Source organism: Rhea americana, unplaced genomic scaffold, assembly GCF_003343005.1.
Source record: "Rhea americana isolate MKP2758 unplaced genomic scaffold, rheAme1 scaffold_150, whole genome shotgun sequence".
Lineage (NCBI taxonomy): Eukaryota > Metazoa > Chordata > Aves > Rheiformes > Rheidae > Rhea > Rhea americana.
Genome location: NW_028185595.1, coordinates 2,077,944 through 2,102,934, shown reverse-complemented (window position 1 = coordinate 2,102,934; position 24,991 = coordinate 2,077,944). Strand labels below are relative to the sequence as shown.

The following is a 24,991-nucleotide window of genomic DNA, read 5'->3' as shown; positions in this document are numbered from 1 at the left end:
TTTACAAGTTATACATGCTTCTAGCTTTGGAGATGAAATACTATGGGCAGTTTCTGAATGTACAAGAACTTGGAAGTGAAGCAAAATAAACGGATAAATTGCCATATATAGCATTTGGTAATTCTGAATTACAAAGAAAGCTAAACTCCAGGGAGCAGTAAACCATAACAGCTTTGGTGCCTAGTGCTTGTAGAAACTTGCTGTGCTGGGTCTATCTGTAGCTATTAATTGTGATACTTTGGAACCAGGGATACTTCAGGTGTGGTCATGACAAAACTCAGGGTTATACATTATGTGCGCTCTCCTAAACTTTTCAAAAGGATGAGATGCAGATCTTTTCTAAGAGATGAGAAAAGTATTCATTTACTTACTTATTCAAAATTGTCCTAATTACTATCTACTTACTTGTAAAACAGTCCATTTGAATATTGTTTATGTAGAGCTATCTGTGACTTACAATAAAAGATTTCAATTCAAACATACATTTTTTCTCTTCTGTATTTCAAGTATTCTTCCTTGATTTGTTTGCTTAATTTATATGATCAGAGGGAACTCAGGAGGTCCAACCTTCTGTTCTCAAAGCAGGATGACCTGAGGCCAGAGTGGGTTGTCTAGTCAGGCCTTGAAAACCTCCAAGGATGGAGCATGCACAGCCTATCTAAGCAACCTGCTCCTCTGCTCGGCTCCCCTCGTTAGGGAACAGGTTTTATGTATATCCAGTATGAATCTCCCWTGTTTCATATTATACCTGTTGTATACCATGCACCACAGTGAGAGCTTGGATCCAGCTTTTCACTAACTGCCTTCACAGGCATGGGCAGGCTGTTCTTGGGTCTCCCCTAAACTATCTCATCTCCAGGGTGCAGAAGCCCCAGTCCCTCAGGCCCTGCTCATAGGGTAAGGGCTGCGGCCTCCAACTCAAGGGTCCTCTGCCCATTTGGTTGATGTCTTTTCTTTATTGAGCGGCCCAAAATTGGATGCAAGTATCTAGAGGCCATGTCACAAGTGCTGCATAAAGGGGGAATATCCTTTTGCTTGATCTCTTGTCTGTGCTCCTGTTAATATAGCCCATGATATTGACCGTCTCTGCTGCTAGGGTGTGCTGCTGGCTCATGCTCAGCTCATCTGCCAAGGTCCTCAGGTCCTGTTCATAAGTTGGTTTGTGTGTATACATATATTTGTGTATGTACATATATGTATGGGTGTGTGTGTATACACATCTGTATAGATAGATAATAATCAGATACCTGCCTTTCATCTCAATCTGCTTTTGAGTTAGTATGTAGGTTTGTGTCARTAGGTGAACAATGTTCAGCTTTGCTGTCGGTGCATCTGGAAGAGCAGCTAGGGAAAAGRTAGTGAAAACTATCCTGAGATATTGTTCTTGCAAGCTGGAGCTTTTGAAGAGGAAAGAAAAGGTAATAAGGCTAATCTCTGAGACATTGAGAACTTCCAGTCTGCCATAATTTTCTCTGTCGCTTCCTTTTTGTTTAAAGAAGACAAAGCCTGATTTTATGCCAAGAGTGTTAATGATGTCAAAATTGACTTCAATGAGTGCAAGAGCAAGCTCAAAGGAGATGCACAGGACCCCAGCCAGCAGGCTAAAGGCTAGTTTAGTAGTCTTTTTACTAGAACTGTAGTTTCAGCAGCTACTGCTGTTTTTCAGTGACCGTTTCCAGAATGGGATGGACACCAGATTTCMTTCTCTGAGGGAAGAGAACGTGCTTTAAACTTGGCACAACCCAAGAACTTGTGGTTGTTGGCAAAGACCCATAAACTCATTTGCTTTCCCAGTCTGCAGTTTTGCTTCAAGCTAATCTCAGTGGTGGTTGTTTGCCAGCATTGGTGGTCCCATGCTCACCCTCATCTCAGCTCTTTGCCCCTGCTGCTGGCCCACACCCCGCTGCATGGGGCACAGAGCTGGGGGCAGCAGCTCAGCTTGCAGCACCTTCTCCCTCCCTTTCCGCTGCAAAACCATGGGGTTTCGGAGATGGGATGAAGCAGGGAACACATCCAGCTGAAAATTGTTGTTTTGCCCTGTTATAATTCAGGTCTGGCTGAAAACTGGTCCTTATGCAGGGGCTGCGTCTCTTGGCTGTGTCTGCATTTGAGCATGAATGAAAGTGCAGCCTCAGTAAAAATGCTTAGATAGCTAGTGGCTCATCTAAAATGAGAACTTAGCAAAACCAACACTTTCCTACTGTAATGGAAAGAAGTAACTGATGCCAGGAGGATGGAGGGAACACTCTCCCTAGAAGTGGAAAATTCTCCATCTGCTCTTTTCCCAAGCTCCACAAAGAAGAAAAGTTGTTGCTCTCTGCTTTTGAGGCCAGAGAATGCCTTGCAAGGAGTTTCTTTACTCCTGGATTCTCTTATCATGCTCAGATCTATATGTTCTTAAACTTAGGGCTGTTTAAAAGGAAGCAAAATTGACTTTTGTTTTCTGCCATAGTAATTGTTACACATTCGGTCTCAGTGCTGTTCCCAGTTTTGTCTTATTCTGTAAAATACTTTGGAACAACGTGCTGTTCTCTCACGACATTTATAATTTTYGTAAATGCCCATTTGTGTATACATACGTATATATGTACGCACATACAGAGGAAGAGCGTGTATCTGTGCACGCCTAAAATACATAATTATATGAAGTGTGCAGTGACCAGCATAGAGTTTGTATGACAATCTCATTCATTCCATGGCTGGCTTATGTTACTGCTGTGGTACCTCACCCACTGAGCTTGAATGGTCAMCGTTTCTTTTGAGCTTGTGTGGCTTCTGCTTCAGTGCAGCTGCTGCTGAGGCATCATATTGCTAAAGCTTTCCCCTTTTGGCAGCTGATATGTTAATTTGAAGGAAATTAATTTCTTCAGGGAAGGGAGTCATGTTTTATCAATTCTTAAGGAGTGTACTTCCAGGCTTTAAAATGGTAAAAATGAACTTGCATCAATAGGAAAGCATGGCAGTCATTGTGCACTGTTGTTTTGAGATAGAAATCTAATCCTTATTTAGGTACTGAAGAGATAATTTTGTATGATTTTAGGTACACACCTGACTTCACACAAAAGGTCATCCATGATTTCCATGGAACACTCAGATAGGTGTGTACATGGTTTTTGAGCAGTTGACACCTCTACATCTTTCCRTGCTTTGGCTTTGATTTTTGTTTCTGTATTTTAAAAATCAAGAACAAAGCCTGTTAATCCACAACTTATATTTTTATAGACTTGATTTTTAAATGGCAGCAAATTTCCATCCTGTAACTTGAACTGAGCTGCAGTGGTAGAAAATAAGGTGTGAAGGTAGAAGCTAGAGCAGGTTGTCTGTAACAGATGTATGTATCATGCATCTTGAGGTTTGTTTACACTGGTTTTGTTTTGGTGCACTTTAGGATCTCATGGAGCTGGTCATCCCTCAGAGACTTTAACGCCACTGATTGCATGGGGTGCTGGAGTGAATTATCCACAGAGGGTTGCATCCCAATTCTTTCAAGACAATTTTTTGAAAGGTATGTAAAATGCAAAACTTTGTCCTTCAACCAAAATTTTGTGCCTAATGATTGACCATTACACCTGTTTGGCCTCACTCTGTGGCTTCTTTCCATTCAGGGTAATGTGTCTTGCTTTGTGCAATGTGGAAAGAAAAGATGATAGGGTGTGTGTGTGGAGGATGTTGTAAAATCATGTAGGTAATATCAGAGTAATTCTTTGTTTCTATTTGTTGAATTGAGGACTTTCTCTCTTTGGGTACAGAAGACTATACTGTTGTAACTTGGTTCCAAGGGAGGCTTAATTCTTAGTAAGCCTCCTAGAGGTTAAAAGTTACTTGTACAGGAACATGAAACTTGGCATGCCCTAAGACCCTTTTCTGGCTTAACAGTAGAACCCTGGGAACTTGCCAGGGGCTGTCTTATCTCATTTTAATCCTTGTGGCTCTCRTGGAAATCTAAGCAGTCTTTCTCAGTAAAAGGTGTCATGACTCTTCTCTGTTATTTTTCCTTTTGGTAATTTACTTAAGGGGAGTAGACATTACTGTATTTTTTTTAACCTATTTAATATTTCAAGTATATAACATAATAAATAGTGGCTTATTGATCTTTTTTTTTTCCTGGGGTTCTAACAATTCATGTGATAAACTGTGCAAGCTCTTTCTTTTATATATGCTCTGTTTTTGCAGCCTGTTGTGTTTCTTAATCTTGAATCTCTTAGGTTATTACTCAGAATCAAGGAGGTAATGTTTTTCTGTTTTATTGAATTGTTTGTCAAGCTACATTAGAGAAGAGAAAATGGAGAAATGTCTTTAGCCCTGAGGTTTTAACTCCACCCGGCTCTTGAAGATTCATAGTAGCTAAGGTTTTATAAACAAGACTTCTCAGATATAGATCACGCTAGCATTTTGCTTTCTGTGGTCGCTAGCTGGTATAAAATTACATCACTTCTAACAAATTTGAAAGTGGGTTGTAGAACAATGGAAAACAGAGTAAAAATTACTGATTTTGATGCATATTTGTGATAGCTGGTCTGCTAGATTTTTAAGGACACTGAGTGTCTTTAAGTGTTGATCTGTAATAGCTGATTTTTACAGCTGTCACAGTTCTTTCCATTCTAAGCCATTTTAGTACAAACCTCAGGATCTGATTTGAAGTAATGATGAAAATGGTGAGAGAGCATTTGGAAAGGGTGAGATAAGTATTGAGCTGAATTCCAGGTAYGCAATAGAAGATTTTTAGTTGCTACCTGTTAGAAAACGTTTATCCCCTTAAAGGAGGGAATGTCTGTGCCTTGCTGTGTCCCTTGGATAGTCTTGCACTGCTTTTTTTGTTTGTTTTGGGATTTTGTTGTTGTTTTGTTTTTTTTTAAACACCTCCCCTTCATTTCTTCTGAACTTGCTGTGTAGYTTTCTGTCTGAAAAGCGTGGTGCAAGTCTGCTTAGACACTATATTTATGGCTTCTTAATTATTGGGAATAATCTTTCAGTAGTGAGAATATCRTCTAAAAGCTGAGTACTCTCTCTGCAATAGTACACTCGCAGTAGCAGCTCCCAGTAGGCTGTGTGTCTTAAAAATAAAGTGGTTGTTGAAATGGAACTTGGCACTTTTTCAGGTCAATACCGAGAACAGCTCCTGAGCTAAGTTAAAACCTCACAGATATTTTCATAAAGCTGAGCTATGAAAGAAAAGATGCTTGAAAGAAGTCTCCCGAAAAGTTCTCTGGATTTGCCTTTTCTGCTCCTTACAAAATAAACTGAAACTATATRGGAAAGGAGAGCATCCTGAGATTGCTGTATCACTGACATATGTAGGTGTCCAATTTACATTTGACACGGTGTGTATCAGCATTCCAAGTTCTTGCATCTACTGGCAATGCTTCCTAATTTCTCCAAGTTAAAAGTTCATGGAAACAGCACAGTATTTTTAAAGCTGACAAACTTAKGCTGTGTTCAGTGCAGACCAGCTCTAGGCAGCTCAGTGAATTGTCTCTTTTCTCATCATCCCCATCAAGGGTAGCTATTCCCGGAGGCAGTTCCTGCAGTCAAGACTTGGTCTGTCCCATTTGTCATGGAATGAGTGTGCTGCTCGGGTGGCCGGAAGGGCACACCATTTGCTCTGAGATGACAGCCCTGTCCTTATCGGTCTCTTCACCTGTGCTTCATCTTCCCTCAGGGCCAGCCACATAACCATCTTAGGCAGGTTCCTGATGGCAAAGCCACATCCTGTGGGCAATGCATAGTGTTGGCTTGACCTTTCTTCAGAAAGGCAAATATTAAGCTGCTCTCTGGCTTCTCAGTGCAGGGCCTGCCAGGTGCTTTAGGGTGCGAACCTGGAGAAGCCAGTAAGCTAAATGCACTGTTTTCTGCAGCAGGAGGGCAGGTGATGAAACTATATAGGAAAGGAGAAGGCCTTCATCTACAGGCCTTCACATTTCAGAGGATGCTTGCCCTGGCTTGCAGCAGCTGAGGGAAATCTGTATATTGCTTCACTAATTTTGCTTGTGTGAGGTTTTTTTTTTTTTTTGTGAGATTTTTATCTTTATGTCATATAGCTTTGTACTTGGTCTTGTTGTTTTTTAACTGGTACGTTTCTGCTACTTTCCCTGAGCTCTTAGCATGTAACTGCCCAGCAGACTGCAGTAAGAGCTGGACAGGATAAAGAAAAGATCCTATCAAGCAGGTGAAACCGAGATAGTGAACTGGAATGCTGGAACTGTAAAAGGGGATGGTCAGCGTGCCTTTCATTAGAAAATGTTAGTTCAAGGAGAACAAACTGTGCTATTATATAACGGAAATATAAGTGAGAATTGATATCTCTAGAAATATAAACCTGTTTGTTTTTCCAAGAAGCAAAAGTAAACAAAAACTTGTTCATGCTGTTATAAATTTAACACAGAACTCATGATTAATGCTGATAACACTTCCTGTGTATTGCCGTGRGAATGCCTTGTAACTGTATTTCTCACTGTCATTAAGATACATAGCTGCTGTTTAGAGTGCTCTTTGCACATAAATTACAATGAAGCTGTAATCAGACCCCTGAAAGTAGCTGTGATATAAACTAATTGCTTAAAATTAGTTTTGCACATACTGTGCTCAAAATAGCAATATTTCCCATTTTGAGCAGTTTTCAGCCTAGACTGATGGGGTCTGGCRAGGAGAGGGTCCGCTGAAAGATGAAGATGGGGACAGTCTAGGATTTGAGTCTTTTTGTTGTTTGGAAAATAAATAAGGTAGAACCAGAATTCTGAGCTATGGTTTACCAGTATTCTTTGTGTAGTGTGGATCTAGTGCATTTAAACCTTGGCTTTTTTTTTTTTTTTTTATGAACACCCAGGATGCTTTTAGACAATGTGGCTATATAGAGAATAGACTAAATGAGCTGGCTGCAATTCTGTATTCCTTAATGTCAATTAGAAGATGCATTAACAGAAGACTGTGACTGGCCTGTTTAGCTTTCTGGGTGTACTAAGGGGGCTCTGTCCCTCTTGCTAGTATTAATTGTGGCTCCTCAGTGGRTGGAGGACAACTGCCACTGATTACTGCTGTCTGTACTTGAGACCTGCTTCAGGTAGGTAGCTGACTGCTGAAAGCATTTTAAGTACTGTGTCAGTACTGTATCCTATCACTTTTTCCTAACTGTGTATCTTTTTCCCCCACCCCCCTGTYGTTGCTGTGAGTAGTGGGGCAGTTAACTTGAACATTTAGAAAAGAACACAGATGGGAAAAAGAAAMAAACAGCTACACTATTTTGAAATCACTCTCTACCCTCCAAAGAAAACAGACAATTTCTTCCTCATTTCCTAGGAGGCTAATGGAGAGCAGAAAAACACYGTTTTTGAATCAGCTTTTTATATGATGTGCCACAGCTTCAGGGGCTAGCAGTACATTTGGTTTTGTCTATGCTTTCATTGTACTTGTTCTAATTGCTAAATCATTGAACTTTTCCCTTGAGCTTGCTCTTGGCCAGTATTGCATATGGCAATACTGTGAAGTGCCATACTGTGAAGTATGTTTACCACTCTTTACCAGTATATTGGGGACCTTGGCTTAACCTTTTTTAAAACTATTAAAGAGATTTAAGCAGACCTTCTCCTAAACCTTCATTTGAATCTCAGTTGGCACAGAGGTAATATATCACTTTCTGTGCTGTGTTGAAGGAGGGGGGSGAACCTTGGACTTTCTTCAACTGATCTGGGTCATAATTACTGCCTGCAATTTATCCTGATGGATAAAAGAAAACGTGAACTGAAATTGAAGGGTTTTACTCTTTCTGCCTGTTGAGTTCCATCTGTAACCCCTCTTGAGCTAGCATTCTGAAGCCAAATTATAATTTTATTTAGTAACAACACTACAAAAAATGGCAACAAGACATTACATGTCAACTGAATTATCCCTTTCAAATCCGTTTAGATTAACTATTCATGTATTCTGTTATTTCTTGTAGAATGGAAACTGGAGAACTTGAAGAGGCTGGATGTCAATCAGGTATCAAACAAATCTGATTTAGTAGGTCATAAACTTTCTTTACAAATCATGAGTTTTGTGTGATTTAGACCAATGGAAGGAACTTGAATGAGTGATCAAACAGACATAACATTTTCCTGGAATRCGTTACGTAATGTTAAATGAAGAGTTGCAGGAACTGCTCTCAGACTAAACATAACATGGAAGAGCTTAAATCATGTATTAACAGATGTGGCAACTATATACAACTTCTCTTCCTGAAGAAGACTTATCGCACCATTTGTAATTGTTTGATCATATGGCATTTTAGAAAGAATGTGGAGTATGGAACAGTATTCCAGATACTTGATGCCAGTTATTTCAAAAGTACTACAGCATCTAATGCTTTCAGATTCGGTTCCTTCCTCCCCCCTTTCCCCCCCAAAAAAAAGCCCCAAACAAAAACCCCCAACCCTTTAGAAATAATTTTTGATACTTTCCTTCTACTTTCTACTTTGAAAGYATTCTGGAACTGAGCTTATGGTTCCTCCTCTGTGCATCCTGGGAAGGTGCCCAGCTGAACACAGAGCATGGTCTAAGGCTTGTCCTTGTTAGTGAGCAGCTGCCGTGTGCTTTTTACTACACTGTGAAGTTGGCTATGTGCGTGTTCAGTGTGGTTTTCCGATGTTATCTGTTTTGATGTCTGTTTTTTTGTTACTCTTTTCCAGATGCTGCTATCATTATTAAATAACTTTTGCTATACTTGTGAATTGTATGCTTTTTTTTTNTTTTTGTAAGGTCTGTGATTAAGCCCCAGCTGTGTGGTAATTTAGACAAATATATAGCRTGGTACTGTAAAGGAAGAAAAAAGTGAACTCTTTAACCTTTGATACTGAAGCAGCCAACTTGACTTTTTATCATGAAARTAACGTAGCACACATGCATGCRTATACACACATGCAGGCAYACATGGAAASTCAGGCTCATAACTTAAAGTTTGGRAAGTTCTGAATCAACAGCTTTCAGTAAAGCTCTGGTGTGAAGCTGGGTGTGAATTTGGTCTCAAGGGTTGCAGGAGTTATGGGAATGTTATTTCAAGACTCTAGAGTGTCACTTTGTTCCTAGTGTAATGGACTTCCCAATGACAGCCTTTTCCAATATTCTATAGTACATGTAGAATTATAGGTAAAAATAGCAAATCAGATTCCTGCTTGATATTACACTACGGATGTGTTGTCCTCTACAAATAATGGTTTGGAGTCTGTTTTTGTACAGCAGATTTAAAGCTGTAACAGTGCCTTTGATTTTGATATAATTGCTTCAATTTTATAGTGGAGAAAAAAAAAGAATTTCAGTGCATAGTTTTACATTAAGGGAGAATATAAACCTAGTTCAAGTCAATCTTTATACAAGCAAAAAGTAACAGTAGCTTTTTTTTTTTTTTTTTTTTAATGAGAAGTCTTACAGTGGGTAAAGGGACCTCCTTCAGGATTAAGGGCTGAGTGGACATAGTAGACTTACAGAATCCCTCTGTAAAGAGGAGAAGGTGAATAATTAGCACAGAGGGAAAAAGGATTAACTAGTGCTGTTAAGAACAGTATRCTTTATGTACAGTTTAAAATTATAAATACGGAATTAGTTCTTTCTGGGGTGTAAATAGTAATAAAAAAATGGTATGCTTTTCTGAGTGCAGTGAAGGAGGTATTGAATTTCCGTGAATAAATACCGCGTTTTTTTTTATATTTACTTTTAAATGTATTTTAAAGCTTTATCAGTGCTAGAGTCTMATATTTTGAATCTAATCTTGTCATGGTGACTACTAGAAACAATAAAGAATATTATGAGGAGGTTTAATACTGTGAAGTTCTAACACRTAATGTCATTTACTTTTCCAAATACAGATACATTAAAATCAAACTTAATTTATTAGCTCTGTAAACTGGAAGTATGTTAAAATGGGGATGCTTCTGTTTGCACAGGCTGACATAGCACCGCTGATGGCTTCTCTTATCGGTATTCCTTTCCCCCAGAATTCTGTGGTAAGAAGTTCAAATGTTTTACCGTATGATAGGAGTCTGCTGCTCTTAGAGGAAGAGGTATCRAGGAGAAGACTTGAGGGTGTAAAAGAGGAAGATTATAGTTTTGGAAAATTTGTTGTAGAGGATGGAGACTGCTTGTAATCTTAACTTTATGTATTTATGCATTTGTTTTCAGATTGGAGAACTCAATCTTCTGATATATYGTATAGAACTTAAAAGTATCAGGTGCCTTTCCAGTTGAATATCTGAAACTTTATGCTCTTAAGCYGTGTAAAAGTTCTGTTAATTTGTAGTTAGAGATGGTAAAAATGCAGTCTGGGTCAAATGACATTTGGGTTTTGATCTTGAAAGTTGAGCCTGTAAAGCCAGTTCCTGCAATTCAAATGTTACTTTTTCTTTTTTCCAGTGTGCTGAGTCTTTTAGATGGTATCTTGTACCACTAATTTAGTGAACAATGAGGTTCCTCACTGAGAGATGACTTTGTGCATTTGCTTCCTGTGTTTTTATGTAGTGCAGAGGTTGTCTAATATAAAACTATTGCTAACTGTCAATAAAATCTTTGTGTTTTCATGCTGCTTATTTCACATGAAAAACATCTATTTACAACTTATTGCAAAATAYTTTTTTCTGGAAACTTGCACTGGATTCTGTCCCTGTACTTTTACCAGTTGCTGGATGTTTGAACTCACTTAGGAGAAAAGTTTCCTAACATACAGAGAAAGGCAGAAGAATTACTCACTTTCTCACTGTGAGTAATGTGTGTGTCAGGCCSAGGTGGGGTCTGAATGAAACACTTGAGTATTTAGAGAATGAATTCTGATTACTGGTTGGAGTTTGATTATTATATAACATCTTCCACTGTTTGTCTTTTTTTGTGTGGTTAAAGGAGTTGGGATATTATGAACTGTCCTTCTGACGTAGAGAAATGATATGAGAAGACTTTTCAGTTTTAATGGAGTTGCAACAATTACTTTAGTAGTAATTTAAATATTTTTTGTTCATTTCTCCTGCTGTTCAGTTCAATAAATTCATGTTTCTTCATTTAAATCTGAGATGTATGTACCTGTGTGTGTGTGTGTGTGTATACATATATATATATATATATATATATATATATGTATATATTTTTGCCCCCAGGGAACTCTGCCTCTGGAATATCTAAACAATAGTGCTCATTTCAAAGCGGAGAGCATATTTACAAATGCCATTCAGATTCTGGAACAGTTTAAGGTAACTAAACACATGGTAAAAAAGAAGAAAAGTATTTCTTTGAGTAATAATTCTTGCTACTCTTTGTAAAATTTTTTTATAGTCGAACAAATTGTATACACCATGCTATAGTTCAAAGAACTAAAATTGAACACAGATACTGGATAATACTGATTGACTAGCTGTGAACCATATGTGAGTGGGTTTGAGAGACTTTAATTATCACCTTTTGGGGTAGAAAACAAGTAGCTACTTTTCTTGATTTTTAGCATAAATGTTGATGTTTATTGCTGTTAATGTGCATCATACCTGCATGCAGTAGGTAGGTAGGCAGGCTGGATTCTGAGTGCTAAGTTCTGTTATCTGAAAATGAAACATTTCCTTTGAAACGATGTTTGGGACGTAAAGCCTAAACTCAAGATCAGTAAACAAATAGATCAAAAGGTAATGGGCACCTATCTATTAAAGAAATGCAATTAGTGTCTTAATTAACTTTTAGCTAATGCTTTCGTATCTCTTGATTTGCTCATGTCAGTCTTCTCTTTTTTACTTCATCTGATACTGGATATTATTATGTTAGGAGAGCACATCTGTGGTCTGAACAGAGCAAAGGTTCTGTTTCACTAGATACTGTTCAGCTGTGCAGTAAGAAACATTCTCAAATCCAAAAATCATAGTTTTGGTAAGACCTAGAAATGCTGGGAGGGCAAACTGTCATCTGCGTCATGTGAGAACTGTTGCCTTGTCACAACATCTGTGTGACCAGGACAGAACAAGGAACTAAGCTTAGATATGCTGCATGAGATAAGCATGGAGGTTAGCACTGTTGGTACCTTCTGTCCCCTGAACGCATGAGTTCCCAAATGTAGTTTGTGTGGATACTACATTGGCAGTGTCATTTTCCAAGACTGTGGTGGAAAGTTTGCAGATAGAGGAAACAACTGGAGTTTGGGCATGGCTTTGAGGAAGCAGTTTATCTAACACTGCTGGTATGCCTAACCTAACCACCAGAGACTGAAGACCTCTGCTTGACCACTGTATTGAAGATAGCTCTTTCTTTTCATTAAACAGGGGTCNAAAAAAAAAAAAAAAAAAAAAAAAAGGCAGGTCATCCTTTTGTTAAGTCTTCCGTTTTCTAGAAACAAGCTAGCTAAGAAGGAGCGTTTTGGAAGGATTGTGTGTGAACTCCTTTGGGTTTCTTTATGGAAGTAGAAGTAGTGCTTAGACATGCCAAGTGGGCTTTTACTTTTGCTGTGATGGGCTGACCTGACCACAGTTTGTACTCCTTGGAGAGGATGTTGTCTTGGATGGATAAGATGACATGCAGATTGCTACTTAAAGCTGTCAGATTCTGGGCTGCGATTTGCTAGAAATTTCTTAGTTATACTTTATGCCAGCAGTCAAAGTGGCACAGAAGGCTTTAAAGATACTTTAAAAAGAGTATTTGAAGAGTCTTGGACAAAGTGATTCCAACTGCATCAAAACCTTTGCTTTTATTCAGGTGCAAGTTAATCAGTCTAGCAGTACTGCTTCAGCACAATAGCAGCAGCATACTAGTTCCTGTCCGGCACAAATAACACCAGTTTAATGTAATCAGATTATCCCTAAGGTCTATTGGCATTTCTAACTATACCATCCCTTTATTCTGTAAACTGTAGAAGGACTTCTATGAAAAGTGCTGATAGGAGTTTGTTTGGGGGTTACCTTCTTTAGAATGGATTTGGCTTTCCAGAAGCACTGGTGCAGCGCTTGAAGCAGCTACAAATGCAGTATAGCTATTTACAAGAGTGTAACAGGTGTTTCCTGGATGGTATATTGACAGTTCATTAGAAATTGCATATAATAATTTATTTTTTTTTACGCAGGTTAAGATGACTCAGAAAAAAGAAAAAACATTGTCATTTCTGTTCACACCATTTAAGTAAGTGCATGTGAAAATTGTATATATTTTTTCTGACTTTGTCTTATTGCTTTGATGTTTGTGAGATGCAACAACAAAGAAATTTGATCTTTTTAGTCTTTTCATTAAGTGAGATTGCTTATCCAACTATGAAATTTTGCATTAGATTGAACTCTTTAAAGTTATGCGGTTAACTTCTATTTGAAAGTTCTAACTGGAAGGAGATCTTTCTAAAAAAGATTTCTAAGATTTTTCTGTTCCTTAATACTTAACTGAAGACTAAATGTATTATTTGCCTATCCTTTTTGATAATATAGCTGCATATAGACTGTGTGGTAGTTCTCATTGTTTTTTGTTTGTTTGTTTTTAAAGCATGCCTTGGGCAATGTAAGTCCTGATAGGCTTAAGAAATACCCTCCATTCTTACTCTTGTTTATATATAGATAAAAGTTGAACTAAGAAATGTTTCTTCTGTGATTTAAAAACTAGGATGCTAATGAGAAACAAACAAATAAAAGCCCTTGCAGCCAAAAGAGAAGCTCAAAATCTTTAACGTTGTGCTGTCTGGTATTAGTGTTTCCATGGCCATGAAAGGATTTCTAAAATGTTTGTGTATCTGTGAGCTCTCTGTGTTCTAGTGTGTAGACTTACTGACTTGCTCATCCCTCAGTCTTACCCAATTAAAGCTGCATTTTCTTTCTTCTTTTTCCCCTGAAAGGTTTTTGAAAGCTTTCTTATGGGTGCACATGGTAGTCGTCAGTTCTGCTTTGTTTGTGAAGTGCTCCAAAATGCTTTGTCATTGAGAGCAGCTGTTTTCCTTTGGGAAATAAAGCTGATGTTAATTAAGGTCTGTAAATCATAGGAGCTGGAAAGTACTTGAATCTTTTCTATGAAGTATATTTAAGTGCTAAATAAGATTGCTGTCTTTCTGAGCAGAGATTTACTGTGTTATTTTATACCACTAGCTTTTTCAAAGGGAAGGGTTCAAAATACTTGSTTTCTAAGACCCCAATCAAGTCTTGGCCACATTATCTTGGCCACATAATGAAATGTTTTACCTAACATTTGATTAAGAATGACAGTTTCATTATCAAAGAAGTGCTTGCTCCATATGGAGCAGAAATGCCATATGGAAAGGTTACTCAGTTATCTTTTTTTGATTCTGTGGGGAAGACTGATAATTTAGTTTTACAGCTCTTGTTTATGTTTTGCTATCTTTCTGTCTCTTTTTCCCAAGAAATTTGTTTTGGTAAAATAGGATTTATTTTTATTAAGTTAATGCTAATTTTACCTCTGAAGGAACTAAGTGTTACTGATTGCCTCATAGACTAGTGTTTTCTCTCCTTTTTGTAATGTATTGGATTGTTTTAAGTGAAAATGCCAGAAACATTTATCACCTAAAAAATATGAATAAAACTTGATATGAACATGATGTTACTTTGGTATGGTTGATGCAAAAATACCTCCTTTAGATACTCTTAAATTTTCTAATCAGAGTTTGGATTAATGGTCCTTCTAGGCCAAGTACATGAAACTAAAAGACTGCCTTAGGTGTGCAAATACCTTATCCTTGCAAGTTGTGTGGAGAAAGACTCTGGTTTGTAAAGATGATGATTATCTTCAGCATTGACAAGCAAGTTCTTTTCTAAGCAGGAAAGAACTCATACTGCAGACTGTCATGCATTAATATAAATACTCATCCACAGAGCGCTGTGTTTGGCCAGATGTTAACTAAGTCTTCGCAGTGTTCTTTGACTCTGAAAAGCTGGCCCGCCTCTGGGAAACTACCAACCTACCCTGTCCAGCCAGTTACTAGTAGTTTGGATGAAACAGTGGAGCACCAGCTTGTTTTTAAGCAGATGAGTAGTTTCCTAGTGGTCCAGTTTACAGGAATGGAAGGAAAAGCTTGAGACGATTTTAGACATGACCTGCCTACACATCTTTGGGCTGTCCCTCACCTAGAGACTGCTATGCAGGAGCAGTGAGCACAAGTCTGAGCTTCAGCTGCTGCAGTTGATGATCTGGTATATTAACATAAATTCATCTTCATCAGCTGCCCAGGCTAAATTTGCAGAACTGTGGAGTGGTGATAACCAGGCAAAGGCATATGTCCCCTTCTGCTGGCTTTACTGTGATACTGGAGGTAGGTCAGGCGGTGTATGTGATTTGGGGAGGTTGAGGGTGCACATTTGAAGTTATCACAACTAGTTTTGTCACTGTTAACTTTCAGATCCCTCGGACTTGCTAGCACATAAGGGCTTTTTGTTTTTGAGCACCTAGTGAGCACCTAGTGGGACTGATGCCCAAATGGAAGCAGTGTTACTACCTGTGTGATTCAGGTTATTGAAAGCCGATAATATAGTACCACTGATATCACAAAAGGAAGCATGAATATGATTTTACATTTTCACCCCCTTCAAAGAAGGAGAAAAAAAAACCTCAAATGAGGTGAAACACTAATTTATATTTCTTCCCTTTTTTTTTTAGTAAGGGTTAAAAGGGTAGAAAACGGTACAATTACTCTGCCTTTTTCAGAACAAGATTTAAAAAGGCAAAACTTTGTGGATAGCTTCTTCCTCTACCTGGAACGAGAGATCTCTTGGTATGCTAACACAAATTTGTGTTAGTTTATGATTGGCCGTGTCTGCTGCTACAGCTAACCACAATTCTGCATTATCTTTCTTCCCGTCATTACTATTCTTCTCATTAAGATAACTTCTACTACTACTATTCATTGATTTGAGGTTTTTGTACAAAGGAGTTAAATACCTTTCCTTTTTTCTTTTCATCTTTCTGGTGCTTGAAATTTTTAACTTGAAGCTCAGAAGGAGTGTATGCTAGCAAAATAATGTGTTCCTCCCTAGTTTATTGGAGGTTAGTGAAGCATATATCATGTCTGTTAAATGCCTTGGGTCCATCAAGGTTATGCAGAAATAGAAAATGTAAATATTCTGTATTGGAATATTAGAGATTTTATGTATATTTCGTCATCATGATTACTTAGCCAATTCTTACAGGAATTCTTTTGTTCGTTTTTGTCTAAAATTAGTTAAAGATGTCCTTAAATGGTGTAACTGATGAAATGATATGAAAGTTTGTGCAACAGAAATGTAGACTGGAGTTACAGAATCTAAAATATCAGACTAAGAGGGTTTTTTTCAGTGAAGTTGATGTAATTATTATTAAATTTGTGTTTAGGGGTGAAAATATGTTCACAGATCACATATTCTGAGAAAGTATGACTTACCAAAATCCTAAGCTTACTTTTTCAGCCAGAAGTAATATGAAAAAGCTCATTCTAATATTCTCTGGGGAAAATCCTATTTTGCAGATTGAATTTTCAAATATTTTATTTTCCAAGTGACTAGAAAACTGTTCATGAGCTTCAGACTTAACAACTAGTCTTTGGGTTGTGTGTTGAATCTATCACACCTGAAATGTTAGCTAGTTCATCTACCTGATGAGCCAGGCARCAGAGAAAAGGTTTATGGTACTGATGCATGAGTCTTCCAATTTCCACAAGGAATTTATTCTCTAGAGGCAGTATGGGTAGCACAATGGGCAGAGAATGACAGCAGCAATTTTGAATGTGCCCTTTCTTAGTTGGATCCAATTTGGTCTTTGTGAAATCCAGCAGCCAGGTGTCTCGGGATGGGGAGGATGGGTCTGATCACTGTGTTGTGTGATGGAGGCTTTGGGAATGTCTACTTGGGTGGGTCCGAGGCAGGCTAGAATGGGGGCAGCTGTAGCTGTTTGTAAGGTTATGTCTGGCTGTCAGTAGTGCAGTTTAGACAAAGTCCCTTCATCAAGGAACAGATCTGAATAAGAGCATATTTGGAGGCTACCTGTGAAACCGTTGAGTATACGTTTCAGAAAGAGCTCAGCTGCAAGTGTCTGCTGATTCTGCCAGGCAAGGTGCTCAGCCCTACTCTCAGGGGAACAAATACAGCAGAGCAGTAAAGTGTCCCCTGGCTTGCATGCAAGTTAACTGCAAGGCTGATACTGAATAATTGCTTTGAATATTTATCTGCAATGCCAGCTGGAAACCTGGAGAGATTTACTCTCTTAAATGAGTTTATTCCCCACTCCTTTCTACTCCTTACATTTTTTTTCCACTATGAAAGGCAAGGTTTCAGAAGTTATTTTCTTTGCAAAATCAGAAGCTTTTCTTATCACAATGCTTTGACCTTTACGTTTAAAAAAGGCAGGCATCAACCACATACTTTGAAGGAGGAGTGAGGGAGGACAAATCTAGATTGCTGACAGGGGAAAATTGATGTCCAAGAAAGTTCATTATATTATTAGCATTCTGACCATTTGATGTACCTTAAGGCAACTGCAGAGCTGGCACAGCTTGCAGAGGAGTATGCCAAGGGACCAGATGCTGCTGTTGAAAAGCAGTCCCACAGCTGGCATCTTTGAGCTGTGAAAATAATCCGGAAAGGAACAGGACTGTTGTAGTGAGGTGACTTGATGGGACATCAATACCATGCTAAAATCCTCTTAACCAATTAATTCAATTTGATTATCCCAGCAGGTGCAAGAGATTTTAAATATTAAGTCACACAAAAGCACAGGAGTGCTTTTTGTGTATGTTTGGTGTATAAATTTTTTTCAGCGAAAACTGTGCTTCCAGCTGTTAGGGTTCTCATTGGCTCACAATAAGATGAAAGTGGCAGTAGTTTAAGAAAAAACATACAAAAACCAGAATATGACCAGCTGGATTTTAATCACTGCTTGTTTTCCACTAGCAGTGATTTTCATTGAATATTTTGAACAGTTTATGCCAATAAGAGCTTCTTAGTAGGGAAATAGCTTGAATATATTAGTGTTTAATTTCAAGTTTGTATCTTTTCATATATGAGAAATCTCATAATAGCTTGATGGTGGTTTTCTAAAGTAACTTGATTTTTTTTGATACTGCATGTCAATCATTTCAAGGACTTGCTTATTTTTGTGTGTGTATAGTAAAATTGTATCGCTGTGGTTATATGTCACTAATTTTTTTTAATGACTGTCCAATATAAAGGTATTAAATAAAAATGTGCCTCTCCCTCACCATCAAAATACATATCAAAATACAACTCTTCCCTCTCCTCCACCCTCTAGAATGAATTGGGATACAGCTGCCTTAAATGTTTGCATGGGTTTGATACAAGAAAATAGCAGATCATGTAGACTGAGTCTTTGCATATAGTTACGCATCATGTTTGTCATGCTGATAGAAAAGAAAATCAGTTTTTCCATAATGTGTAGTGTCTTTGAAGGTGTACAGCAACTTCTAAGAAATGTCATATGCACAAATACTTGTTCTTTTTTTTTCCTCTGATGACTGAAATTGCAGCACTACATTGTTCCATTCTGTCTGATGTTTTTTGTAACTGAAATAATAGATATTTCTGCAAAACTGACATGTGGGGTAAAGTGGAATGAGCGTTTTTTCCTCCATCATTAAATGGAGATAGTGTCCCTTAAGGTGTCAGTAAATACAGCGCATCCTTTGAGGCATCCTATTTTTGTTTTATTATTGAAATAAATGGCAATACATATGGTGTTTCTATAAGGCATTGCAACAGCAAGCCTTAAGGATTGAAAGAAAGGGTGAAGCTGTTGCAGTAGGGAAGTATATTTCTAACAGTGATAACCCTGTCTCTTATTTTATAGCAATATATATGCGTGTATGTATATATGTCTGTGTGTGTATATATATATGTATATATTTTAATAGCGTCTCAGTCCATTTGTCTGATGCTTTGTTTCCAGAGGAACCTTCATTTTTCAAAGGCACTAGTGATTGGGGAGCACATTTCACCCTCCTCCTGGTGTGGTCGAGAATGAGGGACAGCTACTTCTTTTAATACTGCTAGGGAACCACAGGAAGACAGGAGGACCTTTTTCCACTCAGTCTCCACTCTGTTACGATGTGAGGATCTCAACATCAGCTTGCTTCTGGACCAGCTGGTACAAGCAGGCCAGATGGACACCTTTAGCCTGTTGCTGTCAAGGAGCCTGTGTATATACATAAACATAAAGTGGAGTACTGTGTAGGACTATAGGCATAGACAGGCTCAGCTGGAAATGGTAGTATGATATTGATAAAAAGGTTAGGTTGATTGAAAGTTAGATGAATTACCTCTTAGATGGGAGAAAAATTAATGTCAGTGCTATAATGTGTGTGTGTACACCTTGGCAAAAATGTCAGCTTGTGTTTCACTGAATGTGCGATGTCTGAAGTGCTAAGCGAAACACTGATCAGGAGGATGCAATCCTCTTAGAAATCAGGCATCCTGCTGCTCTCGGATTTCAGCAGTGCACTTGGAAGCTTTTAGTTTTTACATTAAAAGCTTACTGGCAGTGGCTTCTGCACAGAAGGATTGGACTTAATTGGATTTACTGTCAAGTAGGAAATAGGTAAGGCCTTTAGAAGGAAGTAAGAGGCTAATGTACAAGATAAAATATCACAAGTTGCTTGTATTTTTCTATTTTCTTGTATAAATCTCTTTGGTTTTCTCTTGGAAGTTACAGGAGTCTTGTAATGAGGCTGTGTGCAGACAGGTAACAGGGATGAGAAGGGCAAGGGAGGCAGATTGCAGTGAGGTGGCCTGCTTGAACCCGCATTTCTGCAACYGTAGGGGCACCCCTGCAGGTGCTTGCCCAGCCTACCACATGCCACTCTGTGGATGCATGCTGCAGGTGCAACTGACTGGAAAACGGTAGCTATGGTCTAGGTGTTTGGTGTGTAGGATCATGGAGCAGCAGAGAAACTGTGGCACATCGCTACATCTCCATAACGTTGCAGATCTAGGTGCAACTCAAGGTATCCATCATATGGTTTGCAGAGGTGAGTGAGGACTTGCTTACAGTGTAAGTAGGGCATTACTATTTGGTTAGCATTGGCATGTGTCCTCTATAATACTGAAGTAGAAGAGTTTTTAAAAATGGTGTTTTTCTTTCCCCTCAAGGATCGTCCTCTTTTCTGTTAAACTGTTTCCCTTTTCAAGGCTGCTGCATCATGTCCTTCTGACCCTTTAGGCAAAAACAAAACAAAAAATCCCCCAAACCCCTTGCTTAGATCCCTGCTCCTAGTTTCGCAGTTGTATTTTGAACTGGCCAGAGGGACTGCTTCAGAGCACAGCTTCCTCACTGCTGGCCTCCTGTTGACCACAGCTCTTGGGGGAGTAGTTTGCATGCAAACCCAGCCGTGTGCAGCCCAGCTATTCTAATCTTTTCTTTCTGTTCAGTGAGTTGGCAACTGGCAGTTAGCTTGTCTGCTCCTTTTTCTCTCATCTTTGCTATCCAAAGGATTTACATAAATATCCTAAGGCACTTTGCTATTGAATACATGAATATGCTGCATCAGGGACAGTAATTTGTGGGAAATTGAAAGAATATTTTAGTTTTTAGGATTTGACAGTCCAGGATTAAGCCATTGTTACTTAGACTGCTTCCTGCACTTTCATTCATGTCCCGCAGTTTCCAACTTTGCGTGTCTGTAGATATGAGTACAAAAGCCTGATGGATTTTTCAAAAAGTCTCAATAAAGATGCTTTTTGGTATCTTTGACCCCTGAAAGTGTATATTTCTTCCCTTCATTCCATTGTTCTTTCAGGAATAAACCTCCCCTCACCAAGAACTTAAAATAGTAGTTTCTTATTACCTTTTTTGTTCATTCTTTGGAGTGCCTGATATGTGCAGTGGTACCTTCTAATGCTGCTTTAAAAAATTTGCAAAGAGAGCTGAGTATCAACTGACAGCTGGACTGGGTGTTTTACACCCAGAAGAGTAACACAGCAATTAGAAATGAAAACCACAAAAACATACTCCTCTTTTAGATGCTACAGGACTGAAAAACTGACAGTGGAATAGCAGGAGAAGGGGGTTGATCAGGCCAGGAAAGGGAATATTGAGGGTTCTTGGCTTTAAGAAGCAACGATAGAGGACTTCAGCCTTTTATTTTAGGCTTATGTGGGATACCTTTCCTTTAAACAAGTACAGACTTACCACCATAATTTTTTTCGTTTGTAAACTAGGTCTTTCATTTCTAAATTAGGTACATCTTAAATCTGAATTATGAAAATAAAGTTTCATAAGACTGTCAGTTTTTTCTGAAAGTTCTTTTTAGTAAGAAATTAAAAGGCCATTTAAACAAAGTACCACTGAGTTTACCCACTGAATCATTTAATCTCTGAAATTTTACCCTTTGATCAACACTAAAACATAGGTGAAGGACTGTCTTTGTATCCTACAATGTGTGTGTTCAGTTTCTCTTGGGTAGATTTAGTAAAACAATTCTTTCAGTAGGTGCATTTCCTAACAAGTTGCAATGAGCACATTTTAAAAATGGGAAAATCAGCTTCTGAATGACCAGTCATGTGAAGATGTACTTTGATAAAGCCCATAGAACTGTAATACACTAGGATTTTTTTTTCCTGATTGCCTCTAGTAGCATTTTGCACTCTGTACTGTACGGTGAGTTCAGCTGCAAGTAAATGTCATGGTTACAGGCTTTGATTTTGAAATATTTATTTGATTCATTTTTTCCATGGTTCACTGAATGAACTCATGACTTTGCATCACTTGCCATTCACTTTCTTGAATGGTACTTTCTTCTGCTCTTGATGGAGGAGTAGAAGGGCTTTGTGTTGCGCATTCCATTCTGTGCTTGCCTGTGCACCATACCTTTAAAAGAAAAATGACAAGGTTGTATTAGTCTGTGATTGCACTAGCATTAATATCAAGTCTCTGCACTCACAGATTGCATGTTGCTATGAATTTGATATGGATCAGGAATAAGCATGCAATCATGTTTCTGCTAAATTAACTGCAGTGTGCAATGCAATATTTGTGCACCACCTGCTGCTTTTTGAGATGCTGTCTGTATTGTATGGCGGGAATGTTTGAAGGCAGCTATCATAGAAGACCATTGCTGAAGTCTGGTGTTGCTCTGGAAAAAGCTTTGGAAATGTGGTGTTCTGTTGCTAGGATATCTGTTACTGATTTCTTCTAGGTTCCAGTCTTCCTAAAAAGAGAGCAAGAATCTGTCTGCCAATCTTTTGACAGAGAGGACTGCTGGAATATTTTGAAGATGACAGTGTAATGCCTCTTTTACTGCTAGTAGTTTTGCAGCTAGAGAGTCTATAGCAAAGCAAGTGGGAAAGTCTTCCCTTTGCAGTATTCATGAGAAGCTGACACATACAAAGCCCTAATGGGGGCTTTTTTTTGTTATTATTATTATTATTATTATTATTTTTATCCACATGGCCTTCCTCCATCTTGTTGGGGCTGTCAAAGGAAGGTGATGCCTCACCTTCTAGCTTTTTCAGTTTGGGAAGAGTTGTTTTTCTCCTCCAGCCTCTCAGTGTAAAAAGATAGAAGATCAAAGTCTGCTGAGCAGCTACTGATGATTTACTGCTGTTGCTGCTGGCAGATCTGGGACAGATGCATGTCGTCGCTGTCTTCTGCAAATCTTGCCACTCAGAATTGTAGGATGCCAAGTGTTTCCTTCTAAGGAWAAAGATAAAAGGGAGTGATAGGATGTGTGTGTATATGAAATGACARTGATTAGGTATATGGAGTTTGTGCTGAAGAGATTATTGGGTCCTTCTGCAAGAAATTAAAGTCAAGCATGAGGAATTCAGTTTTACATATGGTGTGGAGGGGGGAGCTGSATTGAAGCAGCTTAAATAAATTTGTTTTAAATTGACAGTGAGCTGGGCAAAAAACTTGGCTTCTTCTGTGTACATCACACCTGCTGCTTTCTGATGCTTCCTTGATGCTCATTATAAAATCTGGAGCTTTATAAATGTTGATTTACTGCAGATCCTAATGGTTTATTTTTAAAATGTATAATTCTGGAAAATTTACTGTACAATAAAATGACTRTAAATCATTACCCAAATAACCTGGCATAATAAAATTAACATTCAAGCCATGGTGGATCGAGATGTAGTTGCAGGATGTCTCCTTCTGTTCTAAGATTTTTATTGTGGTTTGCACCTGCACTGCAGTGTGCTACTTGCATTGTGGGGATGGAAACTTCTGTACAGTGGTGATAAAGAGGAATCGTTGGCCAGACAGAGGTCCTCTTGAGATTGCTGTGGTAGCCTCACTTCATCGCAGTCTTGTTATTAGTTCTGTCAAATAGTGTAGTTTCTATGAAGCATGAATGATTAATTTTGTCAGGTATGCTTATAACGAAGGTAGTGAACATCTTATAAGGGATATTTTACAAGCACTTGCACAATTAGCACAATTCTTTTGTTATGTAATTAATTATGTTTGTTTGWGGATGAAGCTCTGCTTTCTCTGGACTAGAAAGCTAATTTTTGATTGCTGTCTTGGAAAACAAAGKTACCCTCTTGTAGTACTACCATCATTTTCTAAGAGAAATGTGATTTTAAGTCTTTATAGTCCCAATATGATTGTGAATGCATGTATGTTATCTAGAATACATGTGACCACAGAGCTCTTGTTTTTGGTTTTGTTAAACATCTTAGATCTATGCTTTAGAGTACTCAAATGATGCATTTTGCAGGTGCTTTTATTCTTAAAGGGACAGGAGTTAAATCTACTGACTACATTCCCTTTGTGTGTGTTTGTCAGTGGGAGAGCTAACAACTTGTTGGACATTTTGAGTTTTAGAAAAACTATTGTTTTCACTCTTCAGTCTGTTCTGTGTTTGGTAGAACTGGAGTTTGGTGGTGGGTTGCTGGGAAGAGCATACATACCTTAAAGGTTTCCTTAAAGAGTTCAGGACTTTTAAATACTAATCAGTAAATTGTTTTTTAWTTGCTATTAATATTAATTGCTCGTAAGCATGTGTTAGCCTTAAGAATACATTGGTGTACTAGTACTGCCTCTGACATACTGCATACTCAGGCATAAGGAATTCTAATCAGTTTAAGCTTTTTTCTAGCACTATCTGTTTTGGATTCTGAACCTTTCAAATGGTGGACAGTGATCTGAGGAATAGCTCACGCTTTAACTTCTCACACTTAAATTTGTGTTGTGGTTTTGTTGTTTGGTCATGTTCAAAATCAAAACCTATAGAAATGTTTCCAGTTTATATTCTGATGTTTTGAAATATGAGGATCTCAGTATCTCAAACTTTGTGTCTAGATGGTGAAATTCTTATAGCATCTGATAAATTTTGTTCTATTTGCTCTCTTGAACTGAAATCCTACATGTGTTCAAAAAGTTCAAATTGACCATGATGCTTAATCATCCTTGAATAGAGGTGATATTTGTTTACTTCGTTTTGGGTGGTTCCTTACTGTCTGCCTTAAAAGGATAGGTTTCAGCAATTTGCTGCTTTATTTTTCCTTCTCCAGAGCCTGACTATCCTTTAGTGTGTAATATTTTGCTATTATGGAGCTTCTCAATACTGAATGAATATGAATGGAGCTGAGTCCAGTCATTTTTAGCATTGCACTTAATTCTCACTAAATATTCTTTATATATCCTCTTCAGTGCTACTTTAATAATAAGCAGTCTCTGGTGTTGCACATCCCTCAGCACACTGTGTTTTGTGAGTGATTTTGGCACACAAGAATTTCATTTGTAGTTTCCCTGAGTCCAAGTAAGCTCTGTGTAAGAGCGTCACTTGTAGGCACCAATTCAGTTTGCTGGCCTGTAAGAGAAACGCTATTCCGTTGTGTCCAAATGCCCTAGGTTGCCAGAGTCGTCTTCCTCCTCATTCTTCCCACTTTCATGATGTTTTTCCTAGTGACCTGTCACACATCCCTTCTATATGGTTTCAAACTTATGATTATTCTGAGTTTACAGGCCATTTGTTCTGGAACGTATTTTTTGCTGAAATAAACAGAAATGTGTAAGTTTAGCAAAGTTTTGAAAACGACTTGGTAGTTTAGTGTGGGAAGTGCAGAAATTCAGTGGAATCAACTGTCTGTAT

General features: G+C 38.2%; 1 protein-coding gene across 1 annotated transcript in view; it reads left to right on the top strand.

The window, feature by feature from the left end:
- PIGN (phosphatidylinositol glycan anchor biosynthesis class N) overlaps positions 1–24,991 on the top strand; it is a 112,895-nt gene that overhangs the window by 33,182 nt on the left and 54,722 nt on the right. The window contains exons 8-12 of the mRNA XM_085299596.1: positions 3,389–3,505; positions 7,934–7,974; positions 9,912–9,971; positions 11,109–11,201; positions 13,046–13,101. Of these exons, the coding sequence (XP_085155722.1) occupies positions 3,389–3,505; positions 7,934–7,974; positions 9,912–9,971; positions 11,109–11,201; positions 13,046–13,101 (367 nt within the window). The remainder of the gene's footprint in view (positions 1–3,388; positions 3,506–7,933; positions 7,975–9,911; positions 9,972–11,108; positions 11,202–13,045; positions 13,102–24,991) is intronic.